The following is a 20,085-nucleotide window of genomic DNA, read 5'->3' as shown; positions in this document are numbered from 1 at the left end:
TATTCCGCACAACTGTTTAAAATTAATGCATTCTTCTCAAAATCATTAGACGAATTACTACTTCCTTTCAAAGGAAGTTTTAAAAGGACAAAATTGTCCTTCTGCTGTGTGAAACCACAAGCTGATTTTTCGGTAAACATTTAACAGACAAAAGATTAGAAGCATTGCTAACCCTTAAGAACAAGCATATAATATGCTCTTACATCTTTACAGTTTGATAATCTATTGCTGTCTTTGCAGCTGGGCAGTTGCGACATTTGTGTTTTGTATACTGTTAAAAGAGCTGATACTAGGTCCATAAAAGCAAATTGCCTGGAGGGAGGGAAAAAATGCATTGTTCTGAAGGGATGAAACTAACACCTGTTTGTTCGCCACCACCACTCGAAGGCAGGATGTCATTTCACATCCACACGGCCTGTGCAAGACAGCAAAGGCCATTCAACCAGCCAGGCTTGTAGATTTTTAACTCTGGATTTCTAACACTAGATCTTGTAGATTTTTAGCAGTAGATTAGCACTAGACTTCTAAGCTCAGGTAATCAATTTTACAACATACTACATACTTATGTATATGCGTACATTTGTAAGTGGTAAACAACCCCAACCCTGCCCCTGATGATGCTAACTCACCATTTACCACCATGCCCAGCCTGCCAAGATAAGCCTGCCTTCTCGGCCGCCCCAAGCACCGCCACGTCTTCAGCCACAGGCTTCCAACAGAGCAGTGAAACCCTTTACAGAAATGAAGCCATGTGATTTCTGCCCCCCTTCCCCAGCCCAAGTTAGAGGAGCCCCCCCCTCCCCACTGCTCTGTTGCGAAGCTGCCTGTGAACCCCATGGTGCCCAGGAGGCAGCGCCCCGCGGCCTCATAACGTGCTGTGACCTTCATTTTGGCTGTGACATCACTAAGCAGCGTGTCACACAGGGGGTCAGGCCTGTGCCAAGCCCACTGAGGCAGACCTCTGGGATTGCCACAGGGACAAGCCCCGTGGCCAGGGCCCGAGGAGCAGATGGCACCACACGGCTGCTTTTATGGTGCCAGTCGCATCCTTTGGAGCGCCTTGCTTCATGCACTTGGCTGCCCCTCACTTCTGTCACCTAACCAGCACTTACCACCAGATTTTGGTGGTCAGCTGCTGGCAGACCCAGTCGGCAGAAGGAGATCTGAGAGGAGGCAGTACAGTTGACTGAAAGCAGTGAGCATTTGTTTTTTTTCCTTCGAAAGTGGACGTATTCCACTTTCCACTAGCATCTGTTGAACACGTGCAGCCTGCCTGACCAGCTGCCACCCCCAGTGAAACACCACGTCCAGATGAACACTTTTACAGTCTTAAACAACTTAGGAATCAACTGCACACTTCAAAGGATGGTGTCGATGAGTAAGCAGAGGGCTCGAAGCCCTGCGTGTCCTTCACCGCAGTTATTCAAACTCCTGCAGCACAGTGGGTAGCTGTTGCCTTTATGGAGGGATAAACTATGCTGCAGGGTTTTCATGAACACTTAAACGTCTACTAGAAGACTGGAAAACTAGAATCAATCATATACATTCCAAAAGTGGAAATTTATTTTTCAGGACAGGTACTAAAAGTGTTAAGAGTGAGTTTATTTTGCATGGGCAGCAGCATTTGTTGTTAAACCCACTGGTTAAACAACAAGCACCTACCTAGAAAAATCTTGGAGGTATGCAAACATCTTTTTCAGAGAGTGTGCTCCTATTAAACTGAAAAGCAAGAAAAATCTGGGAATGACAAGAGGGAATAAAAATGAAAGCCAAAACCGAAATAGCCCAAGAAATGACCTTGCCTGTTACATCTTAAGAAAAATCAGAATGAATTTGCATCTATTACTGATAATTTGATAATTGCACTATATAAACAGTTACAGAACTCTTCAGTAGGCACCTACACCTAGCTTTGTAAGTGAATTGTAAGGCTTTCAACAAAAACAGAACTTCTAAACACCCAAATCCATGGATGACTAACATACAGCTAGCAAAATATAATACTTTTCGGTAATAACACAGTTTAACAAGGAAACATAGCCCTTAGCTGTTAATGCTCCCGTACCAATATTTAACAGACAATATAATCAGAATCCCTATTAAATAGTTGCTGTTAAAGAATTAAATATATTCTCTCAGAAGAAATATTCCTCCATCTTCAAAATAAATGCTTAAACTCCTGTGTCGTAGTAGGACACTACTGTTCTGTCGCCAAAATCCTTTTCCCACAGATAGCTTCTCTCCAAATATGAATAAATAAACCTAACCTGTCAATAATATAATAGCATGGGATCTCAGCAGCCATTACCCCTTCGTTACAATACCTGCATGGAGCTAATTAACTTCCACTTCTTTAGAGGAGTTAGAGAACCTCACAAAACAGTTTGTCGACTATTTCAAAGCTCGACTGAAGGAAGGAACTACTGTGTTGGGAACTCCAACTGTATCTCAAGGTTAAACTTCATCTTTATCCACTTGCTTTCTAATGCACTGCTACTTTCTCTTAGTCTCTCTTATCTCAAAGTAGAGGTTTATCTACAACAGTTTTGCTACCTTGTTTCTTTTACCAAACTCATATATAAACATATATTTTGAACTTCACATTAACTCTGGGTATTGAAGGAATCGAGAGTAAAGAAAAACAACAAGCACGATGGGTTCTCAAGTCTCACAGCCACTTCTGAGAAATAAATTCTGACAAGCAAGCAAGAGGAAAACATTCATCCAGTACCTTACTGATCAGAACTGCTGTACTAAAGCACGCCATTTGACCCCAAACAAACCAAGGGAGTACAAACTAATGAATGGCCCAATCCAGAGTTCTCTGAAGCAAATGTAAAAATGAATACCAACAACGTTGGTAACAGTGTGAAGCCAGTGAATGGAACAACCAGCGCACAAATGTGAGAGCCTTCTAATATTCCTGCCCTGTACATAAATAATCAAGAACTGAAACACCAAATTCCTGCAGTTTCTATCAAAGTAACTGAAATCTGTGCACCTCGTTCAGAATACCCAGTGCCTCTGCAAGCTGCAACATGAAGATAATGCAACTTCATTCTTTTACAGGAAGCGTTAAAAAAATCCACACTTCAGCGGGGCAAATGTGTTATACATAGAAATTAATAATAGTAGTGAAGAAAAAAGGAACAATGCCTTCTTTCACATCACAGGGAGTGAACATTAGACTATTTGCAGAGATTCAGGCAGCTGCTGAGAATGTCTTAGCAGCTCTTGTATTTGCAAGAAAAACCCTGTCAACCGAAACCAAAACAATCCTTCCATTTAAATACGTCAACCTACCGGGTATGCATTATGCAGTCATATTTTGCAATTCCACAATTAAAACATGAAATTCTGAAGGAAAAATAAATAAATAAAATAAAACAAATCCGATAGCGCTACTTTGCACTTGTAACTGTGCAGCCAAGCCACAGACCGTCACCGTGATCTGTTACTTCAGAGAAAAATCACAGAACACTTGCAGGAACTCTGCAAGGTGAAATGAGTCCGTAATGCTCCCAAATCCTGAAAAAAGGCATCCAAAAAAACTTTGCTGATTGCCTCGCCTATGCAGAAGCAATGGCCGTGTCACTGCAGTCGCTTCCCCTCTCGCTGCCGAGGAGATGCCAGCCCTGACAGCCCCGCTGGCCGACAGGCCCCCGGCTGGAGGTGACCGCCTGGCTTCTCTAATTCCGAATTTAAACAGAATTTAAACCGAATTTAAGCTCCCCCCCGGCCAGATTGCAGGAACCAGACTCTCCTTAGCCCAGACACGGACAGAAAAGCAATGCAGGAAAAAACAGGGCTCAACAAATTCCGGGTGGCGCGGGGACTGCTCACGGTCTAAGTCACATAAAACAATAAATAAATAAATAATAAGAAGAAGGGAAGCAAGCCTGCTTAGATCCGCTGCCCAAGGGTATACTAACAAAACAAGCCAAAAAAAAAAAAAAAAAAAAAAAAAAAAAAAAAAAAAGCCAAGCCCACGGAAGCGGATTAGGTCGGCGAAGCCAGCTTTACCCCAAGCCTCGAGTCCCGGCGGAGCACGGCCCCGGGACAGGCCCCCGGCCCCACGCATGAGATTTAGCCGCAGATTTAAAAATTAAAACAAATAAAAATTAAAAAATATAAAAGCTCCCCCCACCCCCCCAGGCACGCCGGGCGGCCCTGAAGGCAGCCGCAGCCCGGCGGCGTTAGCGCGGAGCCCGGCGGCGCTTCCCCCCCACCGCCACGTCCCGTCCCGACCCCCGGGGGGTCCCGCCGTGCCCCACCGCCGCTTACCGGCCCTGTAGCCGCGCAGGCTGCCGCCGAGCTGGGGGTGCAGCCCGCCCCACATGCTGCCGGCCGCCCAGCGGGGACGGAGCCGGAGCCGGAGCCGGGGGGGGTTAGCGGAGGTCTCGCCGCCGCGCGGGCGCCGCAGCCATAGTGCCGGGCTGCTGGCGGCGGGAGCTGGCCGCCCCCCGCCGCGGACACGAGCCGCGCCGCCGCCCCGCCGCCGCCTCCTCCCGGCCCTCCGGAGCTGCGAGCGGGGCGGGGACAGGGGCGGGAGCCCCGCGGCTGCGGCTGCGGCTCGGGGGGAGCCGGCCGCGGGGAGGGGGCGGCGGGGGACGGGCCTCGCCTCGCCCGGCCCGGCCCCGCTGAGGCCCCGCGCAGGCGGTTGGGGAGCTCGGGGCTCGGCGGTGCCCGCTGCCGGCTGCCCTCCGTTTGGGAACTGCCCCGCCGAGGCAGGCCCGGAGGGGGATGGCGCCCCGCCAGGCCTCCCTCTGATGCGCCCAAGGGGGTCTGGGGCCGGGACCACCCCGAAATGCCCTGCTCCGGAGTGACTCCGCTTCAAGCGGTCAGGGCTGCCCTGTGCGGACTCGCTGGGGGTCAGAGGGGATTCACGATTCTCCGGTGCTTTCGTGTCTTCCCTAAGAAGTGGAAAGAAAGAAGGAGCACAGCTTTCACTTCAGTGATCAATTCCACCGCAGGACTCTTAAGTGTCACGATCAAGTTTAAGCCACAGGACTGGAAACAAAATACTCCTGTCAGCAATAATTCAAAACCAGTAAGAGGCTTCCAACCCAAGCCGCTTTGAGCCCGCTCCAAATACTTGGAGCGAGGATTCTGCAGTAGCAGCGTTCGTGTTACTGGTGGTGGTTTGCAACTGGAGCCCAGCGGTCCCCGTTGGAAGCTACCTTCTGAACCTATTGGCAATCCACATTGCCCATCACGTGATAAAGCGAGGGAGAAAATACTCGAGACAGCTTCTAACTTTAATCTAGCCATCCCAAAATCACAAAACCCACCACTACCAAGATAAAAACAAGGCTTTAGTTTTTATTGCAAAGTACGATGGACATAGGCGTAGAGAGGTGAGGTGGAACAGGAGCACTTCATGTGGAGACGCACGCAGTCAATAAATGAAATCTGTGTTCAAATACTTCCTGCTGACCGAATGCATTTTTAATAGTAGCTGATTATCACGGAACAGCTTTTATCTCTTTGGGAAATTATAGGTTAGATTTCAGCACAAGCCATATTTTATTTATGCCTAGCTAGGTATTCAGAATGCACTCAGTAAAAGAGAGGCCTCAGAAACACAGCAATGAGCAGGCAGGAATGCTTGCACATTGCTGTTTTGTCTTCCTTCTTTCCACACAAACTCCTTATGTGCTCAGCAAAGACCTGACACGGCGTGCACTCCTAGCCACCTCATCTTACCTAGAATGTTTCTAGAGGTCCTCCAAGTGCCGGAAGGTTGGGTGCACTTTCAAGGCACCACAAATAGCAATGGGAAAGACTAAGTTACCACTGAAAACATCCCAATGAAAACGTGCAGCCTGCCAGCCCAGAAGCCAGCTTCAATGCCAAAGAATGTTAGAGAGAACACGGCAGGTAAACAGGAACGTAAGAAGGGAGAATAAAAGCTGGTCTATCTTGCAAAGCACCCAGCACCAAGAGACGAGTAAGCAGCTTAGTCCAAGAGCTCTTTAAGGAGCCTGCCGGTGTATAACATTTGTTGCATGCTGTTTTGTTGAGTTTGCTAAACTTTGGGTGAGTGTTGTGTAGCTAGCATATTCAGAAGGGCACACAGGGATCTGTGAGGAAGCTGAGTATCAAGAAGGGGAAGGCTTCTAACATCAAGTGAACAGAAAACTTCCCCCATCAGTGCAGAACTGTGGTGTCCGTGGTGGTGCCCTATAGCGCAGCTGCGAGAATCCCATGGCGTATCATGACACCAGAAAGCTGAGTGCCCACAAACCATGTGGTAATGGCTCTTTGGTCTCCTACCGCACGTCACTGCAGCGCTGTTATGTCTCAGCACTGCCCTTCGTGGAGGCTTTACAGTTTCGTATGTCTCTCGTCTACTCATGAACAATGCTGCAGAGGAAAAAAAGCAGGGAAAAAGGAGGGGATCGGCATGGCAGAGCACCAGCAGTTGTTTGGGCTGAATCATTTCCGGCACACTGCTTGCAGGGGGGGGTTGACTCAGCAGCTTCGTGTCTTCCAGGGTGTCTGAGCTGGTCCTTCTGGGCTTTTAGCATTACTGCTCAGAGCCAAAAGAAAAAGAAAAAAAAAAAAAAAAAAAAAAAAAAAAGTACTTAAATCTAAGTAATCAGATAGCCGAACCTCAGACATGTCCAATGTTTTGATTGGATTTTAACTTATTTTTATAGCAGCTGAATGGACGTAGTAAAGCAAATAGCCTCAGTGTATCTGCCTGGAAATGGGGCCAAACTGAAGGCAGTAGCTTCACTCTATTAATAAACTTAGCTTGCTAATGCTGTATTCACTGTCCAGATAGGTTTTACATCTGCAGTCTGCCTGAGCACACAGTTCCTGATAGGGAGCAGAATCTGTTTCAGATTCTCAAAAACCTCTTAAAAAGCACTGTTATCTGGACCTCCAGCAAAGATGAGTTTGTGCTATTGATGGGTACTGCTGGCTCTGCTCCTCTGTGCCTGCACTTGTGCCTTGGCACCTAGTGGTGCCTGCTTACACAAAGACGACTGGTGCTGGTTTATCACCTTTTAAATCTCATGGGTTGGAACACTGCCCCCCTCCAGAGGGGTATAAAGTTGAGGGTACTGATAGAAAGTGGCGGTGTGGTGCCAGGGAAGCCTCGTAACCTTGCACATACATCAGCAGTAAGTGGAAACAGCCTGCATCCCCGTATAATTACTGTGAAATGCGGTGCTCCAGACAATGAATGGACTCAAGTTCCTATTGTCTGAAAGGCCTTTTCCCCACCTCTTTCCTCATGACACAGACTCCACCCTCTTGGCAGGACCAACAAAGACAAACAACAATGGAAAGTAATAGCTTAAGTGTTGGTACTAAGCAGATGCTGTCCCATTAATGTCAATTACAGCACATCTGACCCAAGGATTTGTGATCTACCCCTACGTTCAGAAATCACACATCTTTTTTTCTTTTTCCTGAATAAAAACATAATGCTCTAAATGGAATTAAGCTGAAACGTAACCTCTGAAAGCAGCCTTTTTCTTTGATTAATGGCAGAAATGTGTTCAATATTTATACTACACACTTGCTTTCACATTTAATAGAATTAAAATATTATTTCAAGAAAACCCTAATACTAAATAGCTAAATGTTGTTCCAAGAAGATGCAGACTATTTCCACTAATTAAGACATCAAAGACGTATGCATTCAATCAAAAATCAACAGCAGCATTCCTGCAAACATGCCTCGTAAATGACTTGGAAATTAAAATCACAGATTTTCAGCTACTGAGTTATTTCACTAAGTACAGAAACCATTTTCCTCCACCCACAGGTTTTTCAGTTGAACACGGTGTCCTGGCAAAGTCTAAGCACCCTTTAAGAAGCCTTAGAAGGCAAGAAGCCTTGCTTTGCCAAAAAGCAGCTACGTATGTTACAAAGCGAGATGTGAAACTGCATTGGGAGGCACTGTAGCTAACATCAGCTTGGCTTACCTAGCAAATTGCACCCTGCCGGTGGGAGCAGGTTGGTCTATAAAAGACTGAAATGTCCAATAAAAGTACACGGCATGCACTGTACAGCAGTAACAACAACTGTGTCAGCTGGTACCTGCAGAGCAGGCATCATGAAATAACATGGTGTATGCGACGCTCTTCTTTTTGCCTTTTTCGTCGAGCAAATTAGAAAGCATGTCCTCCACAAAGGAACACAAACTGATATGGCTTTGAATCTGCTTAGCCCTGCACTTTCAGTAACAGCTTAAACCACGAGAGAGAATAAATCCAAGAAGCTCAGTGTTACCATAGCTATGGTTTATTACAAGCCTCCTGAAATTTCAGATCCTTCTTAACATTTCAGAACCAGATTTTCACCTGAGAATCTCATCCTGAAACTGGTTTAGTTTATGTCATTGCTAGAAAACTCTTGGGACTTGGGGATTTTAGATGATTCATTACTGGTGGGCAGGACAAACTTTTTTTTGGTCATACGATTTAAAAATAAATCTAAGGGATTTAAAACAATAATCCCACAGTCATTAACTCTGATACCACAGGAAGAACAGATCTCAGGTGTGGAATCCAGTGGCATTTAACCAGTAACTTGTAAAAACAACCAGGAATTTCCCAGATGTGTCCTTCTCAAGGGGAAATTTTTTAGTTCTGTTCTTCCACCTTCCTTACCTCCATCACCTCCTCTCCAAAAGGGAGAGGGCAAGAAAGGGAAATAGAAGGAACTTAGAAGGGGATGGAGTGAATATTTTAAAACCTACAGGCCTCAGCAGCTTCCTGGTGGCTTCCTGCAGCTTCCAGGGTTGGCTCCTAACACGTTCAAGAGCAGACTGCCTGTACCGGAGCAGCCAACCTCTTCCCCTCGTCCCGATGGGACTCACTAACTTACCCAACTTCAGGACATAGCATTTAGACAAGATACATTTCAATAAATAAATACATAAATAAATGAAAATGTTTCTCCTACTCCTGGTGCATGGCTTTTTTAGTTTCTACAGTTCTCTTGTTCTTGAACCCACCCTAGTCACCTGCTCTTCCTATGAACAGACTGCCTGACTTTAGGAGCACCCATCCTTTTTCTTTAGAGGGAGGAATGAGACCTCTTGGTGATATTCTGCATCTATTCTGATGCTGGAGCTACCAATGAAGGTCATATTTGGGACCTGTTGTAGTCAAGAGACTTCTCTGACAATAGTTAATCAAAAATGATTTGGTATTCTTTGGCATTTCTTTGGTGTCCTTCAGAGAGCAAGGCCAGCAAAATGAAGAAAATGTAGCCATGAGACAACTGCACTACCAGCCATCGGCTCAGGCAGGCATGATACAGTTTTGAAATGGCTATCCCAAACCCTTTCCATTCAGAGTGATGAAAATACTAAACTTTTTTTGTATTTACTTCTCTGTGCTTTAGCTTATGCTAAAGCCTAAGAAGCTTCAGCAGTGCTGCAGGCCAGGTTTTCAACCCAACTGCCCCCGGCAATGTCTGAGCTTTTGCAATTGACATCTTCCTTCAAGGCAGTCTTGCTTGACTTGATGTTATACACAGATAAATGAGTGCAGGCGGATAAAGCAATGGACGATATTGCTATTCAATGACTTGCAGACTGTTTAAGCTGCTTTATGCAGATTAACCTCCACCACAGAAGTGAAATAACTGCCATATTAGAAGCAGAAAACAGCATTTAGCTTGATCTGTTTAAAACCTCCCAACTTCAAAGGTTAATCAGAAAACACGCCCCTTGTGTTCAGTCACTGAAACGAGGAAAGGATCAGAGCATGCACTGAGCTTCTCTGCTCCATCCCAGCCTCTGTGCAGAAGGACTAAATCCCACTTTCCTTTTGCAACAAACACCCCCACTGAGTTCTCTAGCTTTTGAGAAACACAGAACTTCTAACTACAGGTGATGCTGTAACAGAAGGCCAAACATCCTAGAGCACAACCAGCCAGCAGCGCAACACTGTATTAGTACTTGCAAATGGAAGGTTCTTCCAAACGCCCATCACCGTCTGCTTATAGCCTGAAACATGGGATTTGTTTACTGCAAGTCAGAAATATAACCTACAAACACTGCCAGCCAAAAAAAAAAATTCGGGTTGCTTGTGTGTGAGCCAACCCAGCAGTACTGCAAAGGGATGAAATTTCAGTAAAGTGAAAGAAAGCACCACACCACTGCTCAGTTTGGTCAGCTCAGTGCTGTCAGGTGCCCCTGCATAATAGTCAGATGGAAAAATTTATTTCATGCTTTAACTATAAATATGATAACTTTGTGAAGCTCCCCTCCACCTCTTGATTCTGCAATGATCACCGCCACTGATTCTACCATAACTTGGTACCATATACTGTGATGAAAATCCAGTCTGAGACATTAGTAAGCCCACACAGCACACCACTTGCAGGCGTCCCAGCAGCAGCCCTCTCCTTGAGCAGTGCACATATCCATCATTATTTTAATAGCATTCTGGCATTAAATTGATACGTTTGTACATTAGCATACACTTCTTTAGACAAATCCAGGTCACCAAAACAAGTAGAAATGCACACAAGTGGACTGTACTAATTTGCACTGGCCACAGTGCCCATCAGATTTGCTCCACAGAGCCTCGAGGTTAGTGTATGATACACTATGATTCCACCACAGTACCCTTAGACTGTTTTGCTTTTGATTTAAAATTAACACAGACGAGAATGTTTATTAAAAGTAACTTCAAGACTCGGACTTGGCTGCAAGCACTTTCTCTAGTATTCTACTTATAACGCATTACAAAATTGTGACAAAATTGGTATCGGAAGCGATGCAGTAAACATGCAGCTTGATCTTTGGTCACGGAGAAAACAACAAGAAATTGAGCTTGTAAATGAGCATGTTACTTTAAAAGTGCATAAAGCTTTAAAAGAAGCATAAAAGCATAAGTGTTGCTGCTTAAACTTAATGGACTGTCCCTCTACTTTTGGAATCCCATGGTTTAAGAATTGTACCAGGTAATGCGCATCCATTTGCCACTCTAGTGTCTCAAATAAGGTTACGTGGTTATATCTGTTAAAAATAAATTGAAGAATCATAATTCCAATTTGTTGGTTAATACAGGACATTACCGTAAAATATGCTCTGTACTTTATTATGTAGTTCTTACTGAGCTTTCATTGCATGAGCCTTTCATGAGCGTGGCCCTGCTAGAACGCACCCGCAGTGGTCATCACGACAGGATCTTAACTTAGCACAGCCATCACAGTTAAAAAATAGAGTGGAAAAATGAGAGAGAAATTAAAAGGTAACAGGCAATTGTAATAAAGTATCTTTAAAGGCATGCAAATATTATTTGTCTTTCACTTCTATGTTTGAAGATAATGTATCACCTCTGCAAGTGGAATATAACAGACCTCTAAAATAATCGCAAAGATCTAAAACCCTAGAAGTCTCTAGCAAACTCTAAAAGCAGAACTTAATCAAATAACATATCCTGTAACACTCTAAGTGTTATTTATCCTTGAGCTTATATATTTCAACATATAGTCCCTTGCACAGAGTAAGAAAAACTACCAAGCATTTTATGTAGGTCTGTATTTAGCATTTGCTGCATTTTCCTTTAATTTCTGAAACTGCCTCTACAGAAGCATTAAATTATCACTACCAAAGACTGTTTTTCTTCATCATGGGGCACACTAAATGTTCAGAAGAAGGCTTTCCCTTGCACGATTTCCAGACCAGTTCTGAAGCACCAAGAAGTTCCAGAATTCAAATGACCAACATTTTGTTCCTCCTGGCTAATCCTCCAGAAGCTCCCCCTGACAAACAAAACATGACCTACTGCAAATTCAAGTGTGGCTGGATGAACACAGATGGGAAGAAAATGTTCAGTTTAGTTTCTTCTTGGAAAAAAATACAGGAGTTAGTAAATACAGTGGCTGCACTGGGCTAGCAAGTCACTTTGTAAGCCAAGTTGAATCAAGCAGGTCCAACCATGTTGTTTGAGAGGCTGTGAGCTGTGTTTCCTCATCTAGTAAAGTCCCTAACTTTCCTTTTTTTTTTTTTTTTTTTTTTTTTAGCATAATCTTTCATACTATTTTTAAGTGTAATTTTACATGAACTATAATATAGGGACTCAAACTGGACCATATGGTTAGAGATTAGTTTGCTAAAAACTAATTCATTTAAAATACCAGCGAGCAGTCACTGAACTGGACTCTCCTGCACGGTACTGCAAAGAGTCCCAGTCAACCTTACCCACAGCTAGCTACAGAAATCCTTTTGTCCATTCCAAGTAGTGATTGCCATACAGGTTTTCACTGCCCTGAACCTCAGTGACTGCCAGTATTCCCCCAGGCGCAGTACAGGGTCCTCCCAGCATGCCGGTAAGCCCATATGGAGCAGCTCAATATGCACTCACAAGCTCCATGAAGTACTGTGGCCTGATTTACTGAAAAAAGGGCAGAGACCAGAGTTACCAGTTCAGTGCAGAAGCGGGCAAAGGCCTGAAGTCCCTGTGGCTCTGGTCTGCAGGGAAGCTCTGCCTGACGCATCTGCAGGGTCTCCAGCTCACTTGAAAACGGCTGAAAAGTAACCTGTTGCTTGAAGGGACCTCAGTACTAACTCAAATGATCATGTGCAAGGAAGAATAAACACATTAGACCAAAGAATAAATTATACAATTAGTTCTGCAATTTAATCAGACTGTTTACCATCCCAGAAAGACGACGTTTTTGAAGGAACTCAGGGTCAGGTTTTCCCAAGCTCTCATCTTCCCATATGGTGTGAGCTTTTTGCAAAATCTGCCTGAGAGCGGGACTGTTTGGCAAAGAATAAAAAGCCAGATTTCTGAATGTGCTCTTCCCCCTCCCTCGTCGGTTCTATTTTTAAGTACAAAAGTCGCTCCATATAATTTCCTGATATTTGACAGTCAGTCACACTATTAGTTTTAACAGAAGAGTGGCAGACTCGATTCAGCTTAGGTCTCAGCACAGAAAAGAGAAAACTCCCTATAAACACGTCACAGTGTCGGACAGTAGCACTGCTGGGCGGGAAATGAGGGTGATGCAGGTCTGCCCCAGATCACTAAGCCCAGCACAAATCCTTTTGTCATATTTTGTCTTCGCTGCAGGCACTGCCAATGGCTTCAGTCCTTTTCAGACACCATTTCCAAGTGAGCTGAAGTGAGTACAGCCGCACCCATTTCAAAGACCATCAAAGCCAGGCACACAACAGCCCACATGGAGCCGGGGAGAGAGCTCAGGGCTCTTCAGTTATCAGTCCTGCCTATGGGACTTTGCTAAATGTCCTTGTTACCTGTGGAATTGTTTACTCATGGTTTAGTAAGCTGAGTTTTTGTTAGAAGTTTATTGTGTTCTAACAGTGGTGCCGTTATTACTGACCAGTTCCAAGTCTGTCATTTAAACTAAACACTTTTAAATATTTACAGGGAGAACAAAACCAATCCAACTACTAACTATGCTGTGCACAGCTGTCAGAAGAAGTAGTGAAGAATGGGCAATTTCATTTACAACGAAAGCATTTTTTAGAAAATTACTGTTTTCATAATACTTTTAAATACTATTTTCTGAACACTTTCATACTACATATATACAGTTGGCTCGTAGAGAAAGAATGGTTACATTAGAAAAGAGGCTTTCATTAAGGCCAGCTTTAAGTTTTCAAATACCGCATGTTTTTCTTGCCCGGCAGAGTATCGACTTCCCTCATGGACACTGTGTTTTCCCCTGGGGAGAAGAGAAGGGTGCAAGATGTACCCAAGAAATTACAATTCCTCCTGGCTGACCTAAACAGAAGTCCTGGCTGATAGTGCTGAGAGGAGTTCTTTATTACAGCAGGGTAAGTTGTTCAGCAGCAATACAGATGGGTTGTTTTCTGCTACGGTTCCCCCAGCCCCATCCCCCAGAAAAAGAAAAGCAAGTTGAAATTAGTAGCCAGTTCCTAAGAGATATTGGACCCTCAGCAGACTGTAACAAAGAGAGTCACGGGCAAGATAGCAAAGAGGGTGATTTTCCACATCTGCAGAGTAGAAGTTATGGGAATTAAGAAGACAATTCTGAAGTAACATTAACTTCTAAACCACAATTAAAGCATAGTTAGCTTTTCAGAAATAAGAAACAGGCTCCTGGTAGGAGGCCCTGGATTTTCATTTGCCTCTCAAACAGCAGGACATGCACTGCTGGTTCTTACAAAATAGCAGCAGTCAGATATAATTTTCTGGATGCTACAAAGAAACATGTATGAGTACTACCAAGTAATGCCTTTTTAGACGACTGTTAGTATCAGTTTCCTGAGTTTTCATGGTCTCTTCATGAAGTCAACAGTTCAGAAACTGAGCAGGCTTTTTTGAGGCAAAAGCTTTAGGCAAATAAACCAGTAGATTGATTAGTGTTTCTTTTCTTGCTTGCTTTCAGGCAGTCTGGGAAGTCAGTACTGAAATCCATGTCAGGGGCCCAATCCTGTTCCAAAACCAGGAAAACTGCTGGGCTCACAGGGGGTCAGAGGGACCACCTCCAAGGTACTCGTGAGCTCTCTTCATACAAAATGTTTCAGAAAGCAATAAACCAAACATAAAGGTTATTTGTTCCCTCCAAAAGAATGACGTCACTTCAGAAAGAAACAGAAAATGAAAGAAAGAATGAGAGAGAAACAGAAAGAATGAGAAGGAACAAGAGAATAAGGGAGAGAACAGGGAAAGAAAAAGAAAAGAAAAAGAAGAAAAAAGAAAAAGGAAAACGAAAAAGGAAAAAGGAAAAAGGAAAAGGAAAAGAAAGCAAGGAGGGAAGGAAGATAAAGGAAGAAAAGGAGAAAGCATGAACAGACAGCCCTGACAACATGCAGATTTGGAGAAAATTTCTTTTATTTTGGATAGAGGGAGAGGGTAGTTTGTGGAGCAGCATGATACTGATTCCTGTTTGGAATAATTTACAACACTGGATATGCAGACAAATCCCACACATGTAACTGTAAGCAAAATCAGCCTGGAGACCACAATAATCAGCAAACTGTCCAGCCTCCAGAAACGCTCAGCTGTTCTTGTCTTTCAGAACACATCCTTGCTCAGTGCTTTGCAGTTTCCTTACGAGCTGAGACCTTTTTGGTCACAGTAAACACACAAAGAGAAATTCCAATCAAGCTGCCAACGCTGCTCACTGGCTCATCAGGGTTTCTAAGAACGACGAAAACAATCTCAGCTAGCTTGAAAGCAAAAAGACATCGCTTAAAGAATTATTTCCCTCCCCCCAGATGCCCTTCCTTGTATACAGGGATCGTTGTTAAATGAGAAATATACAATAGAAAGCCACGGGGGAAAAAATGTAATGGACATATTTCCTTCTGGGCATTAATATAACCATTCAAGCAGCTACTTTAGCTACCTTGTTCGTGACCTGTCTTTGTTCCCATTAGGAAGCCACTTCCAGAGGTTTGCAGTTCCAGTCACAGAGACCCCCTCTGGAGTTAAACAGCATTCAAGCACCATATATATTGTTTATTTCCAAGTGGCTAGATAATTCCACGTGTTAACATTTTCCTGCTAAAGGTCTAGATTCTACAAGTGAAAATCACGCCTTGGCTCTCTGCATGCTTCTGCCTAATCTGTTCCACATTGGCTTAATTAACTGATCACAGCAATAATCAGCAATAAAATGGTTCTCAGTACAAGAGTGGGAACGAGGTCAGAGGGAGCTGCATGAGCAGAACTGGATGCAGCTTTTCACTTAGCTGCTACCCAAGCAAGGTCCAAGAAAGGATCAGGGACTGTGGCTCAGCACCTTTCTAAACTGGATGGGATGTGAATTCTCAAGAGACTGAAAGCAGGATTCTGATTCAAGTCTGATACGTCTAATGCTGCATCTAGAAAAGTTCAGGCATTGTTTTCTGGGGGCTTGTTCAGGTCACTGCAGAGAAAGACCACCACTGTAACTTTGGATTTAGAGTCACTTTGTAACACGTCAAAAATATCTTGAAGAGGAACAATCATGAACATTTGCCCTATTGTCTTAGCTTTATTTTTTTTCCATTGAGTGTCAATCCAGCCATAAAAAATGTTTTTTTCCTTTCCTGTTCTACTTTGTGGTGGCACTACACAGCTCTGTATCCCCATCTCTCTAATGTATTTGCCAACACAAAGAGAACCGATGCTATTGCTCTCGAGCTGGAGAACTGCACAGAACAACGTGTTTTCTATGGTAATTCAGTCAAAATGTCATGGCTTCATTTATGTATCTCTAAATGTAATGATGCAACACTGAAAGCATTGAACAGCAGTAAAACAAACTCATAATAGACAGCATTTCTGGTTTAAGTACCTTTAAAACAAAGATCCTGAAGTGTGCTACAAGAATAAAGTAAACTTCACAACCATCTTGGTGGAATTTTAGTGTCCATCACAAAGATCTTCCAGCTATAGATTATTTTTATTCCAAGCTACGAGTAGGTAAACTAAGACCTATGCAGAGCCTGGGACCGTATCCAATGAACACAGCCAATTAGGTTAAATTCTGTTTTCTTTTTTTTTCACAATTTAAGACATGATGCATGCACAGATTTCCAGTGAAGGCACAATGGTTTATTCACATCATCCTATAGATGAACAGAGTCCCACGTGTTTATCCAGTGCAGGGCTGGCTTAGTTCAGTAGACTAGTGCATATTAGCAAACTGTAAAGGAATGCAGCAGCCTATCTCCTATAAACACCACTTGGCTATTTAAGCCTACACTGCACTAGAAATAGACTTATATCTCACAAACACCACCAAATGCCAGGGCATATCATTTATTCATTACATGCTATATTATTTTTCAAATCAGACTATATAAAGCCGGAGAAATATTCTCATACATGATTCACTTCTGCACTAAGGCACTTGCACAGTTTTTAAGTCAATCTGCATACCAAGCAGTGAAGGTCAAGCTACAAGGCAGAAGATTCAGATTTTGCTCTGCGTCCCACTCCTGGCTCAGTGACTGACCTCAAACACTTTCTCTGGTGTTTGTTTTTCAACACAGGGAGTTGGCTGGCTCTACTTTCTGTTGTCTTGTACAATCTTCATTTGCAGCCCCTCGCATGTAAATGGTGAGATAAAGCCACAGCCCCTCTTGCTTACACATGGCATCTGGGATGTTGTCTGCTCCAAGACGGGTAAGGACAAGCAGCCCCACTACGTCCTTGTGTTCATTCAACCACAGTTCACCCACGTGAAGACTATATGTAGTCAAGTCTCTAGTCTGCAAACCTTTCAAGTGCTGCCTTCTTTTGGTCAAGTAAGGACCATGATCACTTTTAATGCCTAGACATATAAAGACAGCTCAAATTTTAAAAAATACATTTGATGCGCGGAGACAATGAAGCCTTAGGATACAATCCCGTCTAATTAATCTATTTTGAATGGCCTGTATGAGACTTGCTCTGGATCGTACAGTTCTGCACACAGAGGATGTGATCTGATCTTTTATGCCTCCTCTTCTAGTTAAGCTAGGTTTTCACACCGACAGCAGAGCTATTGTGTGCGTGACATTTACTGCTGGAAATGGATGCTGTGTCTTGGCAATGAATGGAAAATCCGAGCACAAGCAATGAAAAGATATCTTCACAGTGTTCCTTGGTCTCTTGTTAGTCATTCAACGTAGAGGAATTCAGTACAGAGGAAACACGCTGGGTGAATGTCAGTGTTCGCAGCTCTTGCTGAAAACAACAACCAAAAAAAAAAAAAAAAAAAAGAGGGAGCTAAAACTGAGTATGTGACAGGCCCCAGATCTTCAGTGCATGCCAATTAAAAACCTCCTGACAGCAAAGGAAGTCCCAGCAAGCCAGCTGGGGTTTATTGGGGAAACATACAATTTTCCATATAGGAGAGCAAGTTGGATGCTTGTTTTCAGGTTTTATGGAAAAAATCTAACAGCTCTGAGGGATTTGTGTTTAGATGTAGATTTGTAGCCTACAGAAGGAAGGAAGGCACAGTCCACAATCTAGAAAGCAGAGCGTCGACCAGACCAGACCTTCCCCAACTTTTTGTAACCTCACTTGAGAGTAGTGTCCCAGGTTTATGTCCGATTGGATCCCAAGGAGTCAACACAGGTTCTTTGTGCAGGCACAGCTCTATTGTGTTTACATTCATCAGTGAGACTTACCTCTTGGCTCAGACCATGGAAAATGGCTTTAGAAACAAGGATACATTGCTTTTGTTTCTGCTTTTATCATTTTCTCCATAGAGGAACTTGGTTAAGTAACTAAGGTATTACGGGGTGGTCATCGTTACACTAGTTGATCAATAACAGTGTTTTCTGTGAAGGTTAAATGCGAGAGTCATTATCCATTTCTCTCGTTTCAGTTCTTCCATTCTTCAGGACATAGAATGTCATCCAGATAGTTTCTGGGTTTCTCTTACACTCAAATATCTCAGTCCTCAGAAGACTGAGTCGTGTACCCTACAAACTGAGCAGGAGAAACCCTGACACCAGTAACAACGGAGTCAAAGGCATTGAGTTGGTTAGGCACAGGGGTGATCTCAAGTGCTATAAGATATCTCAGACATACCTTATGCTACATAAGAGGCTGAAAATCCCCATGATCCCTCTTAATCTGGCCTCAGAAATAATTCCTACCCAAGTTCTCAAACTGTTGCATATGGATTTGATTTGGGGAGTGTCAGCAAGACGCACAAGCAAGCGCCTGAGGAAGGCACATCCCAGAGCCAGCCCAGAGCAGCAGCCCTCTCTGTCTAGGATCGTGTCTGCTGCTGAAGACAAGAAGATGAAAAAGAATCCATCAGGGATCTAACCGATCGCCTGCATGTGGGTGGAGAAAATAAATCCTTCCCGACACTAGCATATGGCTGGCCAAAGCCCAAGATACAACTAGTTAATTATCAGTTAATTAAGATTTTGATCCAAACTGTATATATGGTACGAAAGTGGCTAAGGTGCAAGCAGTCCTGTTTTCCTCATAGCCTGTTACGGAAAGGGCTGGACAAGGAAATTTAGCTTCAAAGATTCCAAGACCAGAAAAGTCGATTATAGGTATAGGAAACTAAAGAGGTTCAAACTGAATCATTGTTTCTGTTCCTAAAAGAGGTCTAGCCTTGTCCTGACAAATCTAAGTAATTGAGCATTTACCACCCTTCCTAATAAGTTGTTCTGGTGTTTAATTGTGTTTAATTACCCTCATTGCTAGGAAATGCCTCTCGTTTCAATGTTGGATTTGTTTATCAACAGCTCCCAGGCAATGGACCACGTGAAATGGCTCCTCTTGTCAGGTACATTTCTGCTATGGATGCATTCGTACACAGTGGAGAGCCAAATCCTTTCAACCACTGTTAACCAATAGTGTTGAATACCTAAAGCTGAACACTGGAAGGCCTGATTTCCAGCTCTTAGACATATCTTTGGCCCTTCTTTAACCTGCCTCCTGTACTCACACGTTTCTTGTTGTCTGAACAGTCAATGCACCCAGTGTTTCCAATGCCATAACTGTCCCTTCTGTGCAACCAAAACTTGTGTTAGCCTACTTTACTGATTGGAAACTGAACTGGAATCAAACATTTAAAGTATTCACTATAAACACTTCATAATTGTCCTGGTTTCAGTTAGGACGGAGTTATTTTTCCTCCTAGTAGCTGGTAGGGTGCTATGTTTTGGATTAGGATGAGAAAAGTGCTGATAACATGCTGATGTTTTAATTGCTGCAGAGCACTGCTTACACCAAGCCAAGGACTTTTCAGCTCCTCGCTCTGTCCTGCCAGCGGGCAGGCTGGGGGTGCAGCAAGAGCTGGGAGGGGACAGACCCAGGACAGCTGACCCCAGCTGGCCAAAGGGGTATTCCATACCATCTGACGGCATGCTGAACAATATATAGGGGTGGAGAAAAATGACTTTTTCTTAGAGTCCTTGTATTTTAAGATGTAGTATCCCAGCCTATAGGTCTAACCAGGATATTTTTTCCAGTTATGTTAAATTGTATACCACTGGAATAAAATAACTGGTATTTATTGTGACCAAATCACAGAGAAAGTCTTATTAGACAGAGAAGTTAATATATTCCTTGAATCACTTACTATTTCACCAGTATTTATATCACTTATAGACCTCACCAGGAAAAAAACAAACCAAAAAACAAACCAAAAAACAAACCAAAAAACAAA

At 43.5% G+C, this 20,085-nt stretch overlaps 1 protein-coding gene across 2 annotated transcripts in view; it reads right to left on the bottom strand.

Annotated features, from left to right (window-relative positions):
• CEP85L (centrosomal protein 85 like) overlaps positions 1–20,085 on the bottom strand; it is a 146,643-nt gene that overhangs the window by 108,880 nt on the left and 17,678 nt on the right. Inside the window, exon 1 of one of the 2 annotated variants that reach the window (XM_035320489.1) lies at positions 4,285–4,458. The exons of the other annotated variant lie outside the window; for it this stretch is intronic. Coding sequence (XP_035176380.1) covers positions 4,285–4,339 — 55 coding nt within the window. The 5' untranslated portion in view covers positions 4,340–4,458. Of the gene's footprint in view, positions 1–4,284; positions 4,459–20,085 lie in introns of those variants that run through there. 2 annotated transcript variants of the gene reach the window in all.

This window comes from Oxyura jamaicensis, chromosome 3, assembly GCF_011077185.1.
Source record: "Oxyura jamaicensis isolate SHBP4307 breed ruddy duck chromosome 3, BPBGC_Ojam_1.0, whole genome shotgun sequence".
NCBI classification, from domain to species: Eukaryota; Metazoa; Chordata; class Aves; order Anseriformes; family Anatidae; genus Oxyura; species Oxyura jamaicensis.
The sequence above is the reverse complement of the archived record's forward strand: the minus strand, read 5'-3'. Positions and strand labels throughout refer to the sequence as shown.